General features: G+C 45.1%; 2 protein-coding genes across 4 annotated transcripts in view; both read right to left on the reverse strand.

Annotated features, from left to right (window-relative positions):
- LOC124276906 (charged multivesicular body protein 4c-like) overlaps positions 1-12540 on the reverse strand; it is a 30921-nt gene extending 18381 nt beyond the window's left edge. The window contains exon 1 of the mRNA XM_046712572.1: positions 12426-12540. The gene's annotated coding sequence lies outside the window, so the exon portion shown is untranslated. The remainder of the gene's footprint in view (positions 1-12425) is intronic.
- Positions 12541-15431: 2891 nt separating this feature from the next.
- Positions 15432-25289, reverse strand: LOC124276907 (charged multivesicular body protein 4b-like). 3 transcript variants are annotated; one of them, XM_046712574.1, is made up of 7 exons: positions 25158-25289; positions 24716-24998; positions 20966-21162; positions 18773-18950; positions 18158-18269; positions 17529-17634; positions 15432-16439 (listed from the first exon to the last, which is right to left on the reverse strand). In XM_046712574.1, the coding sequence occupies exons 3-7, from the start codon at positions 21135-21137 to the stop codon at positions 16363-16365; spliced, it is 645 nt and encodes a 214-aa protein (XP_046568530.1). In that variant the 5' UTR covers positions 21138-21162; positions 24716-24998; positions 25158-25289; the 3' UTR covers positions 15432-16362. The 3 variants fall into 3 exon arrangements, with proteins under 3 accessions (XP_046568530.1, XP_046568529.1, XP_046568531.1); XM_046712573.1 differs by lacking the exon at positions 24716-24998; XM_046712575.1 differs by lacking the exon at positions 25158-25289 and having other exon boundaries at positions 24716-25131.
- Between the last annotated feature and the right edge of the window lie 402 nt (positions 25290-25691).

Raw genomic sequence — 25691 nt, forward strand, 5'->3', positions numbered from 1 at the left:
TGACCGACACTCGGCGTGGCCCACTGAGTCAGTCTGTGTTCACGTTTCACGTGTACTACCAGGTCAGACGTATCCTCAAAGAGATCAGCGCCCCGCTCCCACAGGAAAAGGCGTGGAATGCAGTAAACAACCAGTACGATAGACGGGCCTACGAACGTATTTGCAACGAATTCGAACTAAACACGAAGACGGATTGGCGTTTGCCCGGGACCGAACCACGGGTTGGGTATCCCCATCGTTCACAATATGCCCCTCGTGGAAGCCAGCGAGAAGTTGAAAGAATGGGGATACAAGTCATATCATATCACAACAAACGAGTGGGATGACCGTTACATGGCTTTCGACAACAGCAAGGATTACAGAGTCTGGAGGTTCGAGCAGGGGGCAGCGGATGACTGGAAAAAGTTCATGCTGGACACGTCGAAGGGTTTACTCGTGCGGGGTAATCAGGTTGAACGACTCGATTCGAACGTACGTGTGGGCGCTGTTGGGTGCGCAGACGCAAACGCGTTCCAATATCCTAGGTAAGGGGACTGCTTACGACGCTCAGAAACAGTTCGTTGTCAACGTTGAGGATGCTATTAATGCTCCAGTTGATCTCCCGAGTGCCATCAAACGCTACCAAGACGTGTTGGAATATGCCAGGTCGAAAGTCGACTACGTGTTCGACGTGGGACTGTACATGGCTCCGAGTGATATGCAACTGAGAGTAAAAAAAGTGGTGGGCTACAACAACGAAATAGTTATAGCCACGGCGGGTCAAAAGTTGGGCGTCAACCTCGATGTCAACGTCCCCCACGTCCCACCACCCACGACCGGTGAAACGGGTATAGTAGCGCCACCCCCGGAGCCTAGGGTTCAACACACACACCTACAGCCCCAGTCTGCAGCCTCCAATCAGCAGCACATCGATCGTAAAACAGCCCTGGTGGTTGGTGGGGTAGCTTTGGGGCTCATTTGGTTAAAAATTCCTTAGCCGCTACGTACACCAGACCCGCCACGGCGACGATGGCTGCCCACAGGTTTTGACTAAGCCACGTGGCAGTTTTAGCCAGAGCGCTCAGCAACCACGAGACGATGCTACCCAGGATGCCAGGCAGGGCTTCGGCGGCCTTACCAGCCAGTTTAGCCAGGGCTTCCCCGAGTTTTTTTATCCAGTTACCACTTGGTGGTGTGCCGCCACTTGGGTAGACGTGGGGGTACCCCCACTCAGTGACACCACCAGGGTTGATATGATGAAGCCCAGTGCAGTCAGAATGCTGGCGATGGTGATGCCTTGCTCCCGGAACAGGGTCCGAATCCTGTCAGCTAGCGTGGTGTCTTCATTTAGAACTCGATCGATGGTTTCCCGTACTCGGCTGATCTGCGATCGGAGGGCTTCCCGGTTTGAGGAAGCGGATTCCAACCGAGTCCGTCTCTCGTCTTCCAAGTTTTTTATTCTCTCCTCGATACGACGTTTCATATCATCGTCTTCAGTTTCGGTGAGTTTTATTTTCTCGTGAGCGATGCGCTCATCGACTTCGTTCAGTTTCCCCATGTTGTTAACGAGTTCTCCACGTACATGTTTCAAGGCTTCGTCTAAACCTCGCAGTTCCCTCAGGGGAAATTCGAGCCCAGGCAAGGGTTTGTCATGGTACGTAGCCAATATTTTTTCGATACTGTCCGATGTTTCTTTAGCATCCCCAGTATTGGCCCTGGCTACTTGCAGATCTTGGACGACCTTCGGGGGAAGCTTAGACCGTGCGCCACCGTAATCTATGAAGCCTAGTTCCCCACGGAGCAGTTGACTCCCACCAGGGCGACTGGTGAGTGTTGACAAAGCATATGGTTTCCGTCTTTTTTTATGATATCAGCCCACGGGTAAGCCTTCAATCGCAGCGTGCCCTTCTTATCGACCATAAACTTGGAATAGTCCCTCCCCAACGGCTTGATGTTGTCTTTATTTTCAACTGCGTCGTAATAATCATCGACGGCCGACTGTACAAGTTCAGTACTTAAGGGGAATGAGGTCTCATCCTGGACATGGGCATTATCATCCCACATATCATCCATAGGGATATACTCGGCCATTATTTAGTATTAAAACTTATATATTTCATTTATATAACAATGTACGGTAGAAAACTAGATCCTTTCAGAAGATCGAGAGAGCCACTAGGTGTCAAAGCCGTGCGTCAGTCGGTGACCATCACCAACAACCCCAGCAAGATAGACCAGAATCAAACGCTGCTGGTTAGATTTCCAAACCTTGGCGCGAATGACCTCATTGTACCAGGCACTGTTCGACTGGCGTTCAACCTCACGTTGACCTCCACCAACGACAAACGTGAGCTAGTGCGGAACGTAGGTCGAGCCATCATCAAGAAAACCACCATCACGAAAACCAAGATCACCGGTAACGAGGTGCTGAGTATCGACGACAGCGACGTGTTTCACTGCTACAGGGACCTCTGGAAAAGCGAGGGAGAACGCGTCAATGACGTGTACCAGGGCATCAGCAAATCGACCAGGTCGCGCATTGGGTATGCCTTCACGGCAGACCAGTTATCTAAGATCACGGACGGTGAAAAGGCTATCGCTCAAGCGTAGGGGAACAGGTTCTGCGTGCCGCTCGACTTCGAGTTGCTCACGGAACACGCGCCGTTTTACCAGGCCGAGCTGGGTGATAGGCTTGAATACGAGCTCACGTTTAACGACTACAGCAAAGTAGTGCGTACGCCGAACGGCGATGAGGCTAGTTATACCATAGACAACATCTCTCTGGAGTTCGACATGGTCACTAACCCGGAGCTAGCCAGGCAGGTTCGAAACCAGTACTCGGGGAATGTGGCCATCCTGTACGATCGCATACTGAGGCATAGATCCATCGTGCGGGATAAGAGCGACACTGTGTGGAATATCAACCTGAACGTGCCGGCGCGATCGATGAAAGGCATCCTGATCGTCGTCCCGTGGAGGATTACGAGCCGTTCGGAGGGACAGCGAAGTTTTCAACCCGAGATTGAAAAGGTGGAAGTGACCATCGAGGGCGTGCCCAACCAGCTGTTCAGTCATGGTATGAGGGCGTACCAGCAGTGGGATGAGATAAAAAAGCTGCCGAGCAAACATCCATACATAGCCAAAGACCTGGACCTATCATCCGTGCAAATCGGTGAATACTTAACCAACAAGTACGCGCTGTGGTTGGACATGCGATCCACGGATGACGATAAACTACACGGTAGCGGACGCCGTATAGACAACGGTAGTGAGGGGATTACTATCCAGATTACCAAGAAGGCTCAACCCGCTGGCAAGTTGAAATTATATCTGTACGTAATTATGGACGCGCAACTTAATATAGACAATGGGAGATTCGTGCAAGCCATCTACTGATTTGCCCCGCGACCCACACTGCGCCATAGTGTGCGGGCAGACTGGCTGTGGGAAGACCGTTTTCGTGTTGGATATGTTGGAAGGGTACTACAGGGATGTGTTCGACCACATCGTTATCATGTGCCCTACTCTGAGCATGAATAAAACGTACACGGAAAGACCTTGGGTGATGACGGACCCGGACGTACACAGAGTCGATCCGGGGCCACGTCTACAGGACTGGTTGAAAGCTTACCATATGAAATTTAAAGGGGAGTCGACGTTGTTCATACTGGACGACTGCAGCGCTAATCGTGAGATAACAAAAAAGAGAGACATGCTATCGTACCTGGCCTTCTCCGGCCGACACGCAAATCACAGCGTCTGGGTGCTAACGCAGAAGTTCAACTCGGTGTTGAAAGACCTCAGGGAGCAGACGCGATGGGTGGCCTTATTTCACTGCAAGGACAGGGATTCGTTCGAGGAGTGTTTGAGAGAGAACGATGTGATGAGCAAATTAGAACGGGAACGGGTGAAGAAACAGCTCGCTGAAACTAAACACGCTAAGCTCGTGCTCAAGACCGACCAACCCGTGGCTTATAGGGTGTTTTAGCTAAGCAATGCTAAGTAAAGCTAAGCAAATGCTAAGCAAAGCTAAGCAAATGCTAAGCATTTAGTTATAGCTATGGTATTTGAAGTGTTCGTCGTGTGCAACTTAACCTTCATTTCTCTGTGTTTTGCCTGCATAGGGTATTATATTGTTAAAACTAAAACTTACTTATCACATTATAGGATGGAGTGTGAGGAATTGCTCGAACAATTGTTGGTACCCCAATCACCACAGGTGGACGATGATAAGCGAGAGAAACTGGTGGCGTTGGCTGTTGGTGGCAAAGCCAAACATTACTTTGGGAATTACACTCGGATAAAATTCACAAAATGTCAGCCGAAGAAATCGATAAACTGTACGCTAAATACGAGGCTAGACTAGGTTCAGAAATGACAAAGACAATAGGATCGGCTATGACTCAGATATACACTGGTATTGCGTCGTACTTCCTTCCCATCCCCCCGGAGCGTCGACTTTACTTGTGGGAAGACCTCGAGAAAGACCCTTTTATCGAACAGGCCTTGAGCTCTATTAGCTGCGATCTGTACCACAAATACGGTATGTTGTTAGCCCCAGTGACGGCGGCGATTATCACGGCAAAGCATTGTCAATTTGAGAGGAAAAATAATAATAATAGTATAGATGGATGCTGCACAGACCCAGACCCCTTCAGAGGAGACGGTGAACCCTCCCGAGCAGACCCCACCCCAACAACTGGAGGTGGAACCCCAACCCCCTACAGTCACCAGGCAGAAGAATCCTAAGAGAGTAGCTGCCGGTAAAAAACGGTGGTGTAACCAACATAAAATTATTAAGGTGACCCACCCGTCTCGATTATTGTTGGTTGTATGCGCAACTGCTGCCGTGGCTATCTCGTGGTTATATACACGGCAAAGTGAGGGAAACCCTACACCCCCGGAATTAAAGGTCAACCCGCATATCATGCAATAAAATATATATTTTTATATCATATACATAATGTCTGAGGGAAAACGTTCGTCAACGACGCATACCACGCCACCGTGGTCGCCAGTCTAGCCGTAGGATACGCTCGGTTGACCAAAATGGTGCTTAAACAACCAACTATCAAGCTAGATTTCAACCTGCAGGATATGGGTATGCTCATAATGAACCTTGGTATGGCGATGGCCACAAAAGACATCCTAGTAAAACAAGGGATAATACCTGAAGATATTATGAAATAAATATAGGATGGCCACGATAGCTATGATGGTCGGTGGTGCGTTAGTGAATGCCCTGGCATTTTCCGGGAGTAATTTCCTCTTTTCGAAACTACGAGAGTCACACGCGGCTGAAATACAGGCAGAGAGAAAGCGGCACGACCTCGCTATTGAAAAATTACAGACAGCACAATCCGAGTACGCTAAAAAACGCCTCCAGAGGATCGATTACATTAACGAACAACTCAGGCGTGAAAACCATGCCGTTCAAACATTCCACGATGTCGACGACGCAGCGAGAGAATACTTCTTATTAACTGGTAAACGATTGGAGCCACTCAATAAACCCACACTCTCTCAGTACTACACACCATCCAAGGGACAAATGGACCGTGAACTGGCCTTCATAGCGCTGGGTATAGCGGCGACTGCGTTGGTTGCGAAACAATTAGACTAAGTACTCATATAAGTATGCTAAACATGAGACCTGCTCCATACCGATGCGGATACATACTTATGGGGAAGACAGAACCCTGTGGTAAGAAATGTAGGACAGAGGGGTACTGTTGGTTCCACATGGGAAGCCCTAACTACTCGTGTTCTGTGTGTGGCATAGGTGTGAAAGGACACTACTGCTTATGTAAAGCTCCGCGGAGCGAACGTAGTCAGACATCACCTCATCTACGAGAACAAAAAGGCCTACATAAAAGAACGTAGGCGGCTTCTCAAGATAGAACCCAGTTAGAGATTATACACACCTACGTATAGCTATGTTTGTGGAAATTGAGCCCAGGGAAGGTTGCCTGAGAAGCTGGCAGATGGATGTGGGGGAAAGTATAGATATCAGTGTCCTCAAACCCATGATTGTTAGTGAACTATATAAGGGGTGCTCGTTTACAATCATGGTAAAAGTAGGGTTTGATGTGCCATGGGCTGGGCACACTTGGAATTATTTTGATGGGGGGGCGAGTAGATGTGCATGGGGATATAGATATACTTGTTGACGACTCGTTGCAAGTAATACAAAACACCCTACTATGCTGCGCATGTTCCGGGTGGGTCGAGGGAATAATCGATAAAGTGTATCTAGATTTTTTACCTTTACGGCGGCCCAATTAGACATTGATCTTCATAGGTGTGTACGCAACTATGACTACTGTTGGTGAACTTAAGCGGGTCGCCAGGCAGAGGGGTGTAATTGGGTATTCTCGAATGCCCAAACCAGCATTGTTGAAATTACTAGGTTTAGAAGCCCCTCTCACGGTAAAACAATTAAAAGCTCAAGCAAAACAGCTTGGGCTCAAGGGTTATTCAAACCTGGGGAGAGCCGGGTTAAACGCATTGTTATCACATGCCCCCCGTACCTACTGTAAAACAATTGAAAGCTGAAGTTCGTGATTTGGGGTTAGGTGGGTATTCCCGTATGAATAAACCACAGCTTGTAGAACTGTTACGGCAGAATAGAGCTATCGACCTACAGTTCGTGCGCACTGAGCGCGCTGTAGGTAACTATTTGAGAGGTTGGCGCATGCATGTTAATAGGAACATAGACATTACAGATATTAAGCCACTGATAGCTGATAAAATAAATCAGGAACTAGACAGTCTGGGAAGTATCAAGTTTCAGATCACATTTAAAATGTCGCTCGATAAGCAGGTAGGGAATGGGGCCACTGAATATGTTCAGCCTTACTTCAGAGGTAGGCAAGAGGTTGTCACGCATACAGAGACCATTAACGCATCGATCGATACCAGTTTTCAGCAGATACGAGAATACCTAGAACGCTACACACACTTGGGGTCCGGGTGGGCTGTAGATAAAATCGATAATGTCTATCTAGACATAGCTAACTACGTGCCGTTCAGAGGCGGGTCATACCTAGACTTGCCTCCCTACTATAGGAAAAAACATGCCATGGTCAACGTCAAGAATAGAGGAGACGATTGCCTGAGGGTAGCTATCAGGTCAGCCTTGTTTCCAGCTGACACTCATTCAGACAGGCTTTCTAGCTATCCCCAAGATGATGGGCTCAACTGGGATGGTATAGATGAACCCACCCCCATATCCCAGATAACTAAAATAGAAAAACAGAATAATCTAGCTATAAATGTCTTTGGGCACGAAGGTAACACAACAATAGTACACAGAGTCAGCCCGTTGGGGGGAACCCCACCAAGTTATCAATATATTCATGATCCAAAAGTATCACTACACGTGGATAAAACATCTCAGCCGGTTGTTGCACGACCAGTCGAAGCACGTTGGGAAAAAAACACTTTTGTCTGCGATGCCTACACGGTTTCAGCCGAGCTGATTTATTAGAATCCCAATGGGAGGATTGCCAAGGTGTGGGGCAGACAGCCATACGCGTTGATATGCCTAATGAAGGTGACAATATACTAAAATTCGACAACCACAAGAACCAAATGTCTGTGCCTTATATCATATACGCCGACTTTGAAGCCTTGGTCAAACCTATTAAGGTTGTTGGGGATACTCCCACAGGTGAGAGCTTCACACATAAAACACAGGAGCATGAGGCCTGTGGGTTTGGATACGTTGTCGTCCGTTGTGACGGGGAAACGAAAGCTCCGGTAGTGTATAGGGGCCCTGACGCGGCTGAAAGGTTTCTAAAGTGTTTGCAGGAGGAAGAAAAAATTATTAGGAACGCGTTGTATAGAGTCGCTCCCATGCATATGACCCAAGCCGACAGGCTAGCTCACGCCTGTAGCACTAATTGTCACGTGTGCGACTCACCACTTAACAGTGATTCGGTAAGAGATCACTGTCACGTAACCGGTAAGTATAGAGGCGCCGCTCATAACGCGTGTAACCTCAAGCTTAAAATCACCCCTAAGACAATAAACATTCCCGTTGTCTTTCACAACTTGAGAGGGTACGACTCTCACTTAATCATGCAGGCCATCGCGAAAATCGATGGTAATATAACGTGCATCCCAAACAACATGGAGAGATACATCTCCTTCAGCTTAAACGGTCTTAGGTTCATTGACTCGTGTCAATTTCTATTGTCTTCATTAGACAGTCTGGTCAAGGCCAACGATACCTTCCCTATTACCGATCGATACACAGACTCCGAGACTAGACCCCTGCTTATGAGGAAGGGTGTGTACCCCTATGAGTACATGGATAGTTGGGCCAAGTTCGCCGAGACCAGACTACCTCCCATCAGAGAATTTTACAGCAATCTTACAGACTCGGAAATATCCCAAGACGATTACTCGCACGCGATTAACGTATGGAATAAACTAGGTTGTAAAAACCTGGGTGACTATCACGATCTGTACTTGAGGATGGATGTACTGCTGTTAGCCGACGTGTTTGAGACGTTTAGGCGGACATGTTTCAAGCAGTATAAACTCGACCCCGCATGGTATTACACCAGCCCAGGTCTGTCGTGGGATGCCTTGCTTAAAAAGACCGGAGTTAAGTTGGAATTGCTTACGGATTATGACATGCACCTATTCATTGAGAAAGGCTTGCGAGGTGGGATCTCCATGGCAGCCAAACGATACGCGAAAGCAAATAATCAATACGTGAAGGGCTACGACCCTAACAAGCCAACCAATCACATTCTCTACCTCGACGCCAACAACCTGTACGGCTGGGCCATGAGCCAGTATCTACCCACAGGAGGATTCGAATGGGCGTCACACGAGGTCGATGTTATGAGCATCGCGTCAGATTCTAACAAAGGTTATATCCTCGAGGTTGACTTGGAGTACCCCAAGGCATTACACACATCACACAACAGTTACCCCCTGGCCCCCCGAACGTATGAGGGTTAACCCAGACTGGATGTCTGAGTACCAACATAACTTGTTAGGTGGGCGTGTGACAGACGTTGAAAAACTCGTGCCCAATTTAATGAATAAGACCAAGTACATCGTTCACTATCGCAACCTACAGCTATACCTGTCGTTGGGTATGAGGCTGACCAAAATACACAGGGTGCTCGTGTTCGACCAGACCCCTGGATGGAGCCTTACATCAGAATGAACACAGACCTCCGAAAGCTTGCCACCAGTGACTTTGAGAAAAATCTCTACAAGCTCATGAACAACTCGGTGTTCGGTAAGACTATGGAGAACCTGAGGAAACGCGTGACCGTGAAGCTGGTTCGGTCGAATGAGGAAGACAAGCTCAGGAGACTGATAGCCAGTCCGGCATTCAACCGTAGCAAGATATTCACCGATGACCTAGTTGCCCTACACATGAAGAAAAGCCACATAAAATTCAACCGGCCTGTTTACGTGGGGATGAGCATCCTCGATTTATCCAAACACCTGATGTACGACTTTTACTACAACGAGCTTAAGAAACAGTACGACGACAGGTGTGAAGTGCTGTACACTGACACGGATTCCCTGCTGATGGAGATTCAAACCGAGGACGTGTATGAGGACATGAAAAAAACACCTCGATTTGTACGACACCAGCGACTACCCCAAGGACCATGCCATACACAGTACGGTAAATAAAAAAGGTCCTAGGTAAGATGAAGGACGAGTGTGCTGGCACGCCCATAGCCGAGTACATAGGGTTGAGGCCTAAGATGTACTCCATACTGAAAGCCGACAATGGGGAGATCCGGAAGGCTAAGGGTGTTAAGAAGTACGTGGTTAAACAACACATCAAACACACCAGATTCAAGGAAGCCCTGTTCAAGACCCGTACCTTTAGGCATAAAATGAACACACTTAGAAGTGATGGCCATAAGATATACGGACTGACAATAAACAAGACGTCCCTGTCGCCTATGGATACTAAACGTTGGATAGCTATTGATGGGATAAACACGTACGCGTATGGGCATGAGAAAATTGAACATGTCACGGAACCAGAGAAAGTTTGAGGCTATTTACTATAGCCCGCGTGGGTACTGGAAAGGAGCTAGCGCTGTAGATAAGTTGGCTAAAATGGCGCGAGTACCACCGGAGGAGGCTAAAGCGTGGCTTGAAAAACAAGCACTTTGGCAGATCTATTTGCCGCCACCACGCTATGTGCCTAGAAGGAAGTTTGGTATTAACATACCTAATAGCGTTCACCAGGCAGACCTACTGTTCCTACCCCACGATAAGAGGTATAAGTATGCCTTAACCGTAGTGGACGTAGCCAGTCGCTACAAGGAAGCCGAGCCCTTGACCACGAAAGATTCGGTCCAGGTAGCCAGAGGATTCGAACGCATATACAAACGCAGTCCGCTGACGTGGCCAACAGAGCTGCAAGTTGACCCAGGGCGGGAGTTCATGGGTGCCGTGTCACAACTGCTAGCCAAACACGATACAAAGGTCAGGCGTGGCACGGCCGGAGCCCATCGCAGCCAAGCCATAGTTGAGAGATTTAATAGGACTTTGGCTGAGCGCTTATTCGGACATCAGTATGCTAGGGAGTTGGCCACCCCGGGGAAAACGATCGACTGAATGGGTCACAAGGTTACCCAAGGTGGTGTCGGCAATCAACCATGAAGTCACCCGTCTCACCGGCAAGAAACCGGCAGACGCTATAAAATTAAAATCAATAGTGTCAGAGTCGGCCGCTCCATTGCGTGGGAAGGCGAAGCAGATACCAGATAGGGCCCTAGTGAGATATCTATACCAGCCTGGGGAACACGAGGGTGATAGCCGTAAGCGAGCCACTGATCCTATATGGTCAGTCAAAACTTACAACATAGATAAAGTGGACATGAAAGTAGACGAGCCGAACTTGTACTACTTGAGGGATGGACCAGGCAGAGGATTTGTAAGAGAAGAATTATTGATCGTACCGTACGGCACAGTGTTACCTCCTGTCAACACGGCATAGCGATGATGCAATGGTGCAATCCCAAGATAGACCCGTTAAACCGAGATACTCCAGTTAAGTCCCCGGTAGCTCAATCGGTTGAGTGGTGCGACCCATTATGTATAGTTTGCGCGAGCTATACATGTGGGTTCGTATCCCGCCGTTGCCTCAGTGGATTCCTTGCAACTTTGTGTGATGTGAGGTGATTCGGTAAGGTATCCCGGAGTGGGGCACTCTCATGGTGAGAGAAAGGCAGCCGGCACAATTCCCAAGGGAGGAAGCGCAATACATTTCTATTTCTCCCTTTGGGAATTGTGGCTGCCGGGGACATTTTGCTTGAAATTTTTATAGGTTGGGAAAGCAGTAGGGGTAATGGTAGCAAGAGCTAAGGGTCCGACCAAAGCCTTATTTGGGGAATAAGGCTTTGCAGAGGCTTTTGTTGGAACTGGTCCAGGACAATCATTTCCTCTCGAGTCTGTCATACAGACCCTGATACAAATTTATCCAAAAAGTCCTTGCAAGTCTAGAATATGTGGCAAGTCTAGATTTCCGCAGGGAGCAGCTTTAGAAACCCCCATCATAAAAAATAACCGCTCCAAGTCACCTGACTGTCGATCCTTGTGGAACTACGTCAATGACGATGTTTATCGTTTGCAAAATGGATTTTTTATCATTTTTGCACAGCTTAAGTACGCAGATATCTTTGTTCATTATGTGTCGTGGTTCTGCTTTAAGTGGCAATGACACCAAGTGACCACACATAGCGTTACATAAACATACAGAGTAGACACAGGTATAATGGTAATTTTTCGGAAATATTTTATTTAGGAATAAATTAAACTATTCTATGCCTTTACTTCATTCAGACCTCCTTATTCATGATCGTACTAAGTTTAAACTCGTTATTCATGATAATACCTGTTGGGTAGCCCAGAGGCTAAAGTGTTTTCACTTCAAGCGTAACACACAGGTTTGATTCATCATAAAAGGAACTATGTGAAGCCCATTTCTGGAAACTCGCGTCGTCATATTGCTGGAACATTGTTAAGAGCGGCATAAAAGAATACTGGCTCACTCATGCTCATACCACAGTTAAACCTCATTATTCATGATCATACTAGGTTGAACTTGGTTTTTCATGATTTAACTACAGTTAAACCTCATTATTCATTATCATAACAGTTTGAACATGGTTTTCATGATCATATGAAAGTTAAACATCATTATTCGTTATTATATTACAGTTAAACCTTGTTATTCCAGACACTTCTAACAACAAATATACAAATGAAATCCTTGGTTCGTTGATCAGGGTGAACGAATGGGTTTTCAGTCAGTACGCATCTATATTTCAACATTAATTTCCCGAATATCCACCACTGTTTTCTCAGCCTTCCGCTACTATTCGTAGACATTATCGATGAAATACATTGATTCACTATTTATAAAAATAGGGAGTGTGATGGTAGCTTACCTTGCTTGTGAGAAACAAGTAGTTGAATCTGAGCAATACCTCAACACCGACGGTTATATAGAAACATCTACAGTAAGTTCACCGAGTCAAAAGCATTTATAAACCTTCGTTCACCACCACAGAACATAGGGGATAAGTATAAAAACACACCAAGATTCACGCTCACGCGGTCGTGAATGACGTTTCTATTAATAGAACTGGGATTTTCCCAGTTTATTTACATATTTCGTATCGTCGAGCGCTGAACATTGAGAGCAAGCTTATTGTGGTGGTGACGTAACAAGTCACGTGCTTTTGAAAGTTGCGGGATCACTAACAATTATAAATATCAGGTCGATAGTGAAAGATACGAATGATTACTCAATGTTTAATCTGACCTGGAACTTGTCGATTGTACGAAGCAGCTGTATATATTGCGCCGTATATTTCACACATTGTATGGCCTATTTTGGGTCTCCGCAATTTCAGTATTGGCGTCATTGTCAGTCTAGACACAAGGCGAAGAAGTCACCGAATTTGTCTGACAATAAAACAGTTAACAATGTTGTAGTCTTGTGACGACATTAATGGTGAGAGTTTTTGTATTCTGGACAATATATTTTGATTACTAGGAGGTGGTGCAATAAAAGGAAGGACGTCTTTACGTTATTATCTATTTCAAAGCTTAGCAACATTCTGTTTGTCACAATGAGTAAAGCCCATTTCTGGTGTCCCCCGCCGTGATATTGCTGGAATATTGCTAAAAGGGGCGTAAAACCAAACTCAGTCTGTCAGTCAGTCTGTTTGTCTAAATATTCTCTCTGTGTCGTCATAAACACTTCATATTCACTCTGATGTTTATTTGTTTGTTCAGTGAAGCGGTTTAGCAGGTACAATAGGGTTAGGTTTGTTTGATTGTTTTGAGATTGTTTTAACGTCGCACTCAGCAATATTCCGGCTATATGGCGGCGGTCTGTAAATAATGGAGTCTGGACCAGGCAATGCAGTGATGAACGGCATGAGCATCGATCTACGCCACTGGGATACAATGACAAGTGTCAACCATGTCAGCCAGCCTGACCACCCGATCCCGTTAGTCGCCCCCTTTACTCAGGACGGCGACCGCTCCGCTTTTTCTCTGCGTTCTAAAGATTACCAGGACGCACAACGGTCGCCAAACCTGTTTCTGTGGCTTCCTTGTACGACCTAAGCTGCCAATTTTTGACATTTCAGAGGCGTTCTTTGAGCGTCCTAGGCGTCCTCTCTGCCTTCCCTCTGCCTCCCCTCTGCCTTCTCTGTACCATCATATGCAGCGTCCGTTCAGCGTTGCTTCTGCCTTCTCGCCGACCGTTGTGCCTTCACTGGCGTTCGCTCTGCCTTCTCTGTGCGTTCTGTGGCGACTGTTTGGCAACCTGCATGCTCTAGGTATATAAGTACCTGGCTACGACATTTTATCATTAGTTTCATACGAGCAGGCTCAGTGAAATCATCGTATAACGACTTCAGTAAGCATGAACAAGGAATTGTGTTTGCAAATAGCTTTTTTGCAAGGTCAACAAGCATTGTTTTTAAACTACACAGCCATGGCCATCTCAAACAGAAGGATAAATAGACGTAGAAGAAGAAGATGCATAACCCTGTGGGTCCGTCCATGGTTAAAACAACACTGACGGTTGCACAACCAACTAATGCAAGAACTGCGTCTAGAACACTTTTTTGACGAACTCCTCCAACGGGTTAGCCCAAGAATCGCCATACAGAACACGAATTGGTGAGCGAGTTTAGAGCCTGGTTTGAAACTTGCCGTAAACCTCAGGTTCCTTTCAATTGGGGACAAATACCTAAGCTTCCAGTACCAGTATCGTGTGTCACGCAGCACGATCTCCACTTTTGTGCAGAGCTATCCGAGATGAATATAAGAATGAAGTTGTCAAATGCCCAAGGAACTCCCAAGAGTGGAAAGCTGTTGCAGATGACTTTCCGAGACGTTGGAACTTACCCCATGCATGAGGTGCCATTGAAGGGAAACATATAGCCGTGCGTTGTCCACCAAACACAGGTAGTCTCTACCACAACTATAAGGTTGTTTTCTCTCTTGTCCTTCTTGCATTAGTGGATGCAAATTATAAATTTTTATGGGGTGATGTTGGTGGTGTTGGAACGATGTCAGACAGCCATATTCAATCAGGGCCACTGCAGTGGCGTTCTGAGCCGTTCTTGGCGTTGGCTCTGCCTTCTTTCTGCCTTCATGGCGATGGCGCTGTCTTCTCTCTGCGTTCGTTGTGCCTCCTTTGAGCGTTCAGTGGCGTTCGGAAAATTGCTAGAACGCGGAGGGAAGGCAGAGCGGTCGCCGTCCTGTGTAAAGGGTCCCTTAGTCGCCTCTTACGACAAGTATGGGTTACTGAAGGTCCATTCTAACCCGGAACTTCACGGGTCTAATAGGGTTGAGGGTCATAGGCTTGTTCGGTTTGGCAAGCTTGATTCAATGTCGTTCAATATACAGTAGCATATCAGTCAAGCAGTGAAAGATTATCCTAGTTCCATAATGAGAATGTCTCATGATTACACCTGCAGGCGTTAACAACATTTGTGTCCCCCTGCCGTGATATTGCTTGAATATTGCTAAAAGCGGCGTAAAACTAAACTCAGTCAGTCAGTCAGTCAGTTAACAACATTTAGACCTTGGAATTAATGGAGAGTATATTTCGACCTTGGACAGTCTAAAATCGCCCGGCTATAGATTGCAGCACCCCTTGTACTTGTCTGAGGAACCGAACCTGAAGCTTACAGGATAAGGTTAGCATTAATAACGCAGCACGTATGATATTGTAAAACCATCTGTAAGATGTAGTAAGCAAGAGGCAAAGTAAACGCTTTATATCAATACCACATTGATGAAGTGAACGCTTTATATCAATACCACATTGATGAAGTAAACGCTTTATATCAATACCACATTGATGAAGTAAACGCTTTATATCAATACCACATTGATGAAGTTAACGCTTTATATCAATACCACATTGATGAAGATGATGAATGTCTTTATTTCCTCCAGATAGTTCAGAAGACCCTCAAAACATTATGGTTATGTAATTACAATGTATAGAATTAAGTACATGAATACCTCGCGCACGCACGCACGCACGCACGCACGCACACACACACACACACACACACACATACATACATATAATAGGGGAACATTTTCCCAAATATATACAGGTTATTAAGGCTATGACCACAAGTGATTGAGGATATCCTTTAGTTTAAACTATTATAATAAATTATATTCTTTGACAATTCTTTAATAGTAAAATGCCATGTTATTTCATCAATGCCGTTGGTATTGGCACCAATTGCAAGATTATCAATTACAGTTGACATATCTCTCTCTCTCTCTCTCTCTCTCTCTCTCTCTCTCTCTCTCTCTCTCTCTCTCTCTCTCTCTCTCTCTCTCTCTCTCAGAAAATACATATAAACAGTTTACACATGGTGATAGTATTAATTGGCAAAGGTATTACATTTTTTGGTACATTCTTTTGATGTTGTGCTCCCGGGTCCAATCCTTTTTACATGCTTCAATTCTTCTCTCGATCCTGGATATAACGATGCCAGTGTCTCCCTGAACACACACCTCATCATCTCAGTCACAAAGTTCGTCTAGTGTCGTGCTATACGCATTCTCTGCCCACAGAGGTTACTTGTCATATCTTCCGACGGAGGAAGAGAATGTGCTACCCGTAGAATAGAAGCAGAAAGGAAGGGAGAATAAAATCGTAAAGGATGGAGTTGGGCCACACGTCACATCTATTTTTGTATTTAAGTTACTATCTGTACATATAATCCATAGATTCCAACTTGACAAATACAAGTATTAAATACTAGCAGAAGGGAGATAAAAAAAACCCTTCTGGGTCGTAGAGGATGGTGTTACGTCACTCCACAAGGAGTGACGTCACACCCATTCAGCCAACTTCCTCATTTCTCTATCTTCCTCCTCTTCCTCTTTCGCTTTCCCGGTCTTTTTGTCGCCTGGAAACAATGAGGGTGGGCATGTTAATAGTGACTGTTGACAGTGATGGCTTTAAACATTAGGCTACCCCGCCGACTGGTATTAACACACTTTGTCTCCGCGTGTGCTGGTGCGTGTGTGCGCACGCAAGGAGTCGTTATGAGCAGTAGATACCTCCTTTTCTTGAATCCATTCACAGACATGGGGCACGGGCTCAGTCTTCTCAGGCCCTGCAATTATTTGTGCAGAGTTGCGTCCCTTTGGTACGCCAGAAACCTGTGATCTCGAGTTCGAATCCAGATTCGTTTGGATTATGTCTTGTTTGTTTGTTTTAACGCCATTTTCCAGCCATAAGACAGCGGGTTGTAAATACTCGACAGAATACCCAGTGAGCTTCGAAATACGCTATTGGGATACGCTCGCATGTGTCAACCAAGTCAGCGGGTCTGACCACCCATTAATAGCCTCCGCCCTGATCTTCACAGGTTACATAAGTCCCAAAACATTCGAAGTAAATTTTGATCTACGCATTTTAGTGGCTAAATCTTAGCACAATCGCCTATGGCTGAAGGGGTGGTGTAAATCCATGCAGGTAGCAAAGTACTGTAAGTCCCCATGGTGATCTACCTTCAGTTGCCGGCGATCTATAGCCTGTTTCTATACTATGAGTTGTCCAAATACTCATAATAGTTTTAACTTTTCATGCTTGTTTTAATTCTAACTGTGATATTCTAGTTGTGTACTGCCCTTTGACGAAAGGTTTCATAATGTACACATATTCTTTATTGACGTCAACTTTGTTCTCGTATCGATGTGGCTGAAACATTGCCGATGTGACGTCAAATATTAACTCACTCACTCACTCACTCACTCTTTACGGGTTCAGTGTCTTGGTTTGTCAGCGCGACACGTGCTTATGGGTTCAACCACTTTTCTGGTCATCACTTCTGACTTCGCTCCAAAATCGAGCACGCATTACTGTTCAAACCGGAATTAAATCCGACTCCCAAGCAAAGTGAACAATTAATTTCAAATTATCGAGTAAATGCCTTGACCCTTTTGTAGAGAATGTCAGTTCGACCTGATTCTTCCGTATAAGGAGATCTCACCTTTTGTCTTGAGCTCCTCGGTTGGCACAGAGGGCAATTGGATGTCGCTCAGTTTGTTTATGAGATCATCCTGGTCCATTTCCTCAAGCTCCGCCAGAAGATCATCCTGAAACAAACCCAGAGTAGCTGTGATTGTGTGCGGGTGTGGACTAAGTGAGAAAAGTGGACGGAAGACGTATAAGTGGGGCTTAGGACCAGCATGGGCTCAGTATGTGATAGACTAATGCTTAGCCTCTGAATATATAATTTTAAGTTTGATAGTAACAAACAAGCCCATTTAAATTGAAAAGGAGGCCCGGGGTGACCAGAGATTCAGAACAGACCCTGAACCTGAGGAAATCTAGACTTGCTTTATTTAGGGCTTTAGCACTGCAGGGAGAGCTTGGCAGTAGGGGACATAATGTGGTTCAGGGACTGTGAGAGTAAGTATGTGAGAGTGGTGCGAGTGGGTATGCGTGTGAGTGTTTAACATGATACAAGAATGAGCAGGATTGCCTGGTCCAGATTCGAACCGTCGCAATACAACTGGGAAAATGCTGAGTACCGCATTAAACAGAAAACAAACTTGCCAATAATCATTTTGATCAGACAACTCGCTGCTACAAACATGGCCTAGCAGCTATACATACGTCATCGAATTCCTCGCCGCCAAGAGGTTGTGCCAGGATGTTGCCAATCTCTTCTACATCCTCCATCCTGTCAGACACCTCATCTCTCAGGTCCGCCACCTTGTCCGCTGTCCTGGCCACGTTATAGATAAATGATGTCAACCAGGTCATATTCTATTCATCAGAGATCAATGAGTGAGTGAGGGAGTATGGTTTTAGGCATGTTTTGCAATATTCCAGCAAAATGTCGTCGTGGGATACCAGAAATAGGTTCCACACATTGAACAATATATTCGGACAGGACTTAAAAATATCCCTAAGCAAATACATGCATTATCTGGTTTTCAGGTGCAACTTATCTGGTTTCCTTACAAATCCTACCACAACCAGCCTGCACACTCTTCTCTTTCTAGGACCTGTTCCATAAAGTGAACGGAGCGCTACGACTGTCGTTAATCTATGGTACAACATGGGAGTAACGATCACCTCAGCAGTATTGTTGTTTTGTAGAACTGTGGAAGTAATTATCTTTTGCATTTGACTTCCCTGGCCTATTTTTGTGTTTGTTTCTTTCCAAATCTGAAAAATACTGTTGTCTCACTCCAGTTGATACGACTAGTCCAGTGTTTCACGCACATGTTACCGAAGGTACGTTGTATCGCCTCTGACGTCAACCTCAGGCACCTGGCGACTTCGACATTCACCGAAGCCGATGTTAACGCCTCCAACTGCACCTCCAGTGACGCCGTCGTTCCGTCCACTTGTTGCAGCTGCTTCTCATATCGCTTTCGACGTCGCAGGGCCTGGAGTGCGGCTTTAACGACATATCAACGTGACACCTGTAACTCCACTTTTACTCTATCTGTAAGAGCATGGACCATTTATAATAGATATGTAACACCATCCACGTTACACCTACTAGTCCAGTAACATCGTCCACATGACACCTGTAACACCACTTATATGAGATATGTAACATCGTCCACGTGACACCTGTAACACGACTTATATGAGATATGTAACATCGTCCACGTGACACCTGTAACACTACTTATATGAGATATGTAACATCAACCACGTGACACCTGAGACACCACTTATATGAGATATGTAACATCGTCCACGTGACACCTGTAACACTACTTATATGAGATATGTAACATCAACCACGTGACTCCTAATACATCATTCATGTGACACCTGTAACACCACTTATAAGTAAGTAATCTTTAACATCATCTCTGCGGCATGTATAGCCACATCTATTTCAGATGCGATTCACCATCTCTGTGACCCCTGTAACACCATCATGTATGACACCCGTACCACCATCTGTATGACCTCTGTAACACCATCTGTGTGCCTACCGTAACACCATCATGTGTGACGCCCGTAACATCTATGCGACACATGTTACACCATCTGTGTGACACCTGTAACACAACCTGTGTGACACCGTAACACCATCTGTATGACACCTGTAACACCATCTGTATGACACCCATAACACCATCGGTGTGACACCTGTAACACCATCTGTGTGACACCTGTAACACCATCTGTGTGACACCTGTAACACCATCTGTGTAACACCTGCAACACCATCTGTGTGACACCTGTAACACCATCTGTGTGGCATCTGTAACACCACCTGTGTGACACCGTAACACATTCTGTATGACACCTGTAACACCATCTGTATGACACCCATAACACCATCTGTGTGACACCTGTAACACCATCTATGTGACACCTATAACACCATCTGTGTGACACCTGTAACACCATATGTGTGGCGTCTGTAACATCATCTGTGTAACACATGTATCACCATCTGTGTGACACCTGTAACACCATCTGTGCGACACCTCTAACACCATCTGTGTGACACCTGTCCACCATATGTGTGGCATCTGTAACATCATCTGTGTAACACATGTATCACCATCTGTGTGACACCTGTAACACCATCTGTGTGGCATCTGTAACACCATCTGTGTGACAGCTGTAACACCATCTGTGTAACACATGTATCACCATCTGTGTGACACCTGTAACACCATCTGTGTGACACCTGTAACACCATCTTAGTGACATGTAATACTGTCTTTGATCGATCTGTAAATCACTTCACGTGGTATTTCTTGATTAAATTTGTTGTAAACTAAAGTAGATCTATTTCATCAGTAACACATTTCCTGTGCCTTGTGCAAAAAAAATATTAATACAAATAGGTCGATACAGCACTAATACTTTAACCACAAAATTACACTACTACTATAATTACTATAGATGTCATTATGTGTAAAACTATAACTATCCTCACCTTCACCACTACTACTCCTACTACTACTACAACTAGTACTACTACCACCACCACCACCACCACCATCACCACCACTACTACTACTAGTACTACTACTACCACCACCACCACCACCATCACCACCACTACTACTACTACTACAACTAGTACTACTACTACTACTACCACCACCGACACCACCACTACTACTACTACTACCACCACCATCATCACCACCACTACTACTAGTAGTACTACTACTACCACCACCACCACCACCATCACCACCACTACTACTACTAGTACTACTACTACCACCACCACCACCACCACCATCACCACCACCACCACCACCACCACCACCACCACCACCACCACTTCTACTACTACTACTACTACTACTACTACCACCACCACCACCATCACCACCACTACTACTACTACTGCTATCAGTACGACATGCTTCCCTTCATTAGGTACACTTGACACCACTTCCCTTACCAAAACATGCATTTTCTACTTACCTCTCTTATTCTTCCCTCTGTTTTCCAATGCAGTTTTCGTTTCAGCATCAATTTTGTTTTCAAGGTAATCGGTTTTTTTAGACAGAAGTTCTTGCAGATTTCGAAGGCGCTCTATCGCCTCCTCGGTGGAAATCTCGTCCTTTCGCTTCCAAAACATCAAACTCTGTGCCATCTTGCCCGAGTGACGTGCCGTGTGCCTGCATATAATGAAAAAAATAATTACTAGTGCATGCGTGCGTGCGTACGTGCGTCAGGAATGTCAGGAATAAAACTCAGCCCCAAAAGATTTGTAGCAAGGAAAGAATCTCTTAAAGAACCTCTTTTGCAGGAACATATAGACCCGTAAGGATCCGTGTTGGATTAGGTCTTCAGCGACAGATGCTTGTCGTAAGAGGCGACTATATCGGGATCGAGTGATCAGTCGTGCTGTGGGTGACACATTTCATCGTAACCCAGTTGCGAAGATTTATCGGTGCCTCTGTTGACTGGTGGCTAACTCAACAGGCTGAAAACACGAGCAAGGTTGCAAGTTCAATCGCCCTGAAATAAAAGCTCATTTGTCGTTCGTGTTTACATCACTGCAAATATTTCATTAAGATTGCGTAATGTTTGTTTTGTAGTCTGTTCAAGCGCCAAATACATCCTTATCTAGGGATAGAACCATTCCTATGTCAGAGGGACGTTCTAATAAATATCATACTACCTGGGACAGATATAGGCATTTCAACGCGTCGTTAGAGGTTCTAGTGTCCGGTAGCATCTTGTGGCGACGGGATTCGCTGTGCAGAGTTGCGTCCCTTTGGCCTGTCGGAAGCCTGGGATGGTGGGTTAGAATCCCTGAAACCCCTTATTCTGTTTCTATGATTGTCACCATGTACGTGTTCGTTGATTTCAAAAAGTAGTAAAAAGCTAATGTTAATATCATCTCACACATTATAATGGCAGGCCGCGACATACCTGAAATACTGGTCAAAGCAGTTTAAAATTAAATTCACTCACTCACTCATGTCATCACAGAGTGTGCAATTCGATTCAGTGATAGACACTGTAACCATCGGCTCGCCTGGGCTTCTAAAGACACGGGAGGTTCGTTGATGGTGCACACTATCTTCAAGTCTCAAAGTAAGCAGAAAAAATAACAAAATAAAATAAAATAAACGATTTAAGGTGTCTGAAACGGAGGTACGAAATTAAAAATATACTAGCCACATAAAGAAACTGTGCACTGTCAAAATATTATCCCAGTTGATATAAGTACGATAACAATGTCAAATGTACATATAAACCTTAATGGAGGGATCATGAGACCATAACAAGTCGGGAGAATTTCAATTGAAAAGTCAATCACAATTACGTCACGAGTCCACAAGCGGGACAGGGGTCAAACGACCATGTCACAAGCTCAATAACGGGTATGTCCACCATCGGCATTGAGAACAGCAGTGCATCGACGATGCATAGATGATAGAGCCTATCAAACGTGCAAGGAAGGCTTGTGGGATGATACGCCAAGTTCTGTTGCAAGGTCAAGGACGTTATCTGGCGGATGAGGAAGACGGCGTAGACGTCGATCCATCTCGTCCCAAACATGCTCTGTCGGGGAGAGATCCGGTGAATTTGCAGGCCAAGGCAGTAAGTCAAGGTTGTGGTGTTGCAAGAAATCCATAACAACCCTTGCCGTATGAGGGCGGACATTGTCCTGTTGGAATGTTAACCCAGGGCCATGACGTTGCAGAAAAGGACTTGCCACAGGTCGAGGAATCTGATCCCTGTAGCCCACACCAGTTAAGTTGCCCTGAACAATCACCAAAGGAGTTCTTTGGCGTGCTGTTATTCCACCCCAAATCATCACGGAACCACCACCCAAGCGATTCCTCTCCAAGAAACAGGCCTGTGCATAACGTTCTCCCACGCGTCTATAGGCACGTTGATGTCCATCACTATGGGAAATGTTAAACCTGGACTCATCTGTAAAAACAACATTTCTCCACCAAAACAAGGGTCTGGGGACATGATTTCGGCACCACATTCGGCGAGCTTGTCGATGACATTGTGTCAGGATAGTCCGTATGGTCTGGTCTGATCCCGTTATAACGTAAACGTTGTCGCACTGTGTTGGGGTGGATACGGCGAAGTTCTGGGATGGTTCGGGCAGTCATCACTGCAGTCTGAAACCTGTGGCGAAGACGGGTCATCCTTATCCATCTGTCCTGTCTTGGCGTTGTTACACGTGGACGTCCAGAACGTGGCCGATCGATGACGTCATTTGTGTTCTGGTAGCGTCTCACCAGTGCAGAATGGTGTTCCGGTGGCAGTGGAAATGTGCAGCCACTTGTCGTTGAGACATTCCCCCACGGACCATCCCAATGGCCTCATGACGATGTGCAGACGTGGGCCTTGGCATGCTATGCGTTTAAATAGCCGTTTATTTTTTTGAACGAGCGCAAGGGCAGGGGTTGACCTTTCCAAAGTGACAGTATTGTGTGGCATTCATTTGCTGTTTCTCTTTCCCGGAATGCACGTGCAACAACGTATTGCACGTCTCAAGGAGGAACCCACTGACGTCACTAATCTCTGAGTTTAAATCCTTATGTGTCTACACAAATTTGATAAATTTAGATTTTAATTTTTTGTATGCACAGTTTCTTTATGTGCCTAGTATATAATGTGCCCAATATGCCCAATGCGACAATTACCGCTGTACCCTCACTTCCAACTTCAACTGATAGAAAAATCACCAGTGCAGGTGAAGAATGTATATTGACATATTTCGACATGCACAGACTGCTAAATAAAACATAACCGCTCGAAGTCACCTGACTGTCGATCCTTGTGGAACTACGTCAATGAGGATGGTTATCGTTTGCAAAATGGATTTTTTATCATTTTTGCACAGCTGAAGCACGAAGCTATCTTTGTTAATTATGTGTCATGGTTCTGCTTTAAGTGGCAATGACACCAAGTGACCACACATAGCGTTACATAAACGTACAGAGTAGATACAGGTATAATGATAATTTTTCGGGAATATTTTATTTAGGAATAAATTAAACTATTCTACGCTTTTACTACATGTAAACCTCCTTATTCATGATCGTATTAAGTTTAAACTCGATATTCATAATAATACCTGTTGGGTAGCCCAGAGGCTAAAGTGTTTTCACGACATGCGTAACACACAGGTTTGATTCATCATAAAAGGAACTATGTAAAGCCCATTTCTGGAAACTCCCGTCGTCATATTGCTGGAACATTGTTAAGAGCGGCGTAAAACAATACTGGCTCACTCATGCTTATACCACAGTTAAACCTCATTTTTCATGATCATAGCAGGTTGAACATGTTTTTTCATGATTTTATGAAATAATAGAGTTCCATCTGCCACTATGTATAGTGTAATAAAATACACTTTTGCCCTGAAATAGTATAGTTAAAATGTGAGGACGCTTGCGAATGCTGAGTCTGTCATACAGACCCTGATGCAAATTTATCCAAGAAAGTCCTTGCAAGTTTAGAATATGTGGCAAGTCTAGATTTCTGCAGGGAGCAGCTTTAGAAACCCCCATCATGATCTGTAAGATTGTATCTTACTACTAGAAGTGACGTCACAGGTCACTCACTTCCTGTTGCAAGTGTACTTTCCTAAGCGGGACTCGAACCCGCGACCCTTCCTATAGGGAGACCCGCACTCTACCGATCGAACTTCAAACCCTCGAATATCGAGGGTCCAAAATCAAGAGTCATACTTACCTTGTGTTCCGAAGTGAAACGAGCTGATTACCGTTACTACTCGGCGTATTAGTGACGCAATGCGTCGTTTCGCCATGGAGGCACCTGCACTAAATCAATATTGATTGGGTAATATCCCTCTACAGTGACCATGTCACGAGCACCTGCTTAGAAATGACATCTCCACGAACATCTGCTCGGCCACATTTGACTTTCATCAAACACCAGCAGAGGGAGTCGGTGGTATATATTTGTACAGCAATATAATTCAAGAATAGGGACGGGTTGTGAAGTCAACAATGTTCTGAAACAAAAAGATACAAATAAGTTTGATTTCACGTGCACTTATTTGGTGGGGGATTCTAAAGGCCTTCCTCTGCTGTTCGTAGATATGTACATTTAGGTCGATAAAGTACATTGATACACTACATATATATAAATAGGGAGTGTAATGTTAGCTTACCTTGCTTTATGAGAAATCTCTACTGAATCTGAGCAATACCTCAACACTGACGGTTTAATATAAACATCTACAGTAAGTATACTTAGTCAAAATGCATTTATAAACCTTAGCTAGTTCACCATATACCGTGAGTATATAAATACACCCAGATTCACACTCACGTGGTCGTGAATGATGTTACTATTTATAGAACTGGGATACAAGTCTAAGGTCAGGTCGATAGTGAGAGATACGATTGCTCAATTTAGTCACTTTAGTTACTTGAATTTACTGAATAACTACGTTGACAATCCTCGTATGTTTGTATGGACTATTTGGGTCACCGCAATTTAGTGTTGGCGTCATTCACTGTTAGTCATCTAGACACTTTTTGGGCAAAGATATCACCTATGTTGTTTGGATTTTTTTCAGACAAAAACAATTAACATATTGTGACCTTGTCAAGTCATTAGTGGTGAGAGAACAGCTGTGTGTATACTGGATTATTTTAAGTCATTACAAGGCAGTACCTGTTTGGAATTTTCAAACAAAAGG

Source organism: Haliotis rubra, unplaced genomic scaffold (assembly GCF_003918875.1).
Source record: "Haliotis rubra isolate DU_JTF1 unplaced genomic scaffold, ASM391887v1 Scf215, whole genome shotgun sequence".
Taxonomy (NCBI): Eukaryota; Metazoa; Mollusca; class Gastropoda; order Lepetellida; family Haliotidae; genus Haliotis; species Haliotis rubra.

Coding starts and splice junctions, on each gene's coding strand:
- LOC124276907 (XM_046712573.1), bottom strand. CDS start 21,137: ATGGCACAGAGTTTGATGTTTTGGAAGCGAAAGGACGAGATTTCCACC. Junction 18,951..20,965: donor CAGAGGGAAGAATAAGAGAG/GTAAGTAGAAAA, acceptor ATGTCGTTAAAG/CCGCACTCCAGGCCCTGCGA. Junction 16,440..17,528: donor CGAGGAGCTCAAGACAAAAG/GTGAGATCTCCT, acceptor CATTGTTTCCAG/GCGACAAAAAGACCGGGAAA.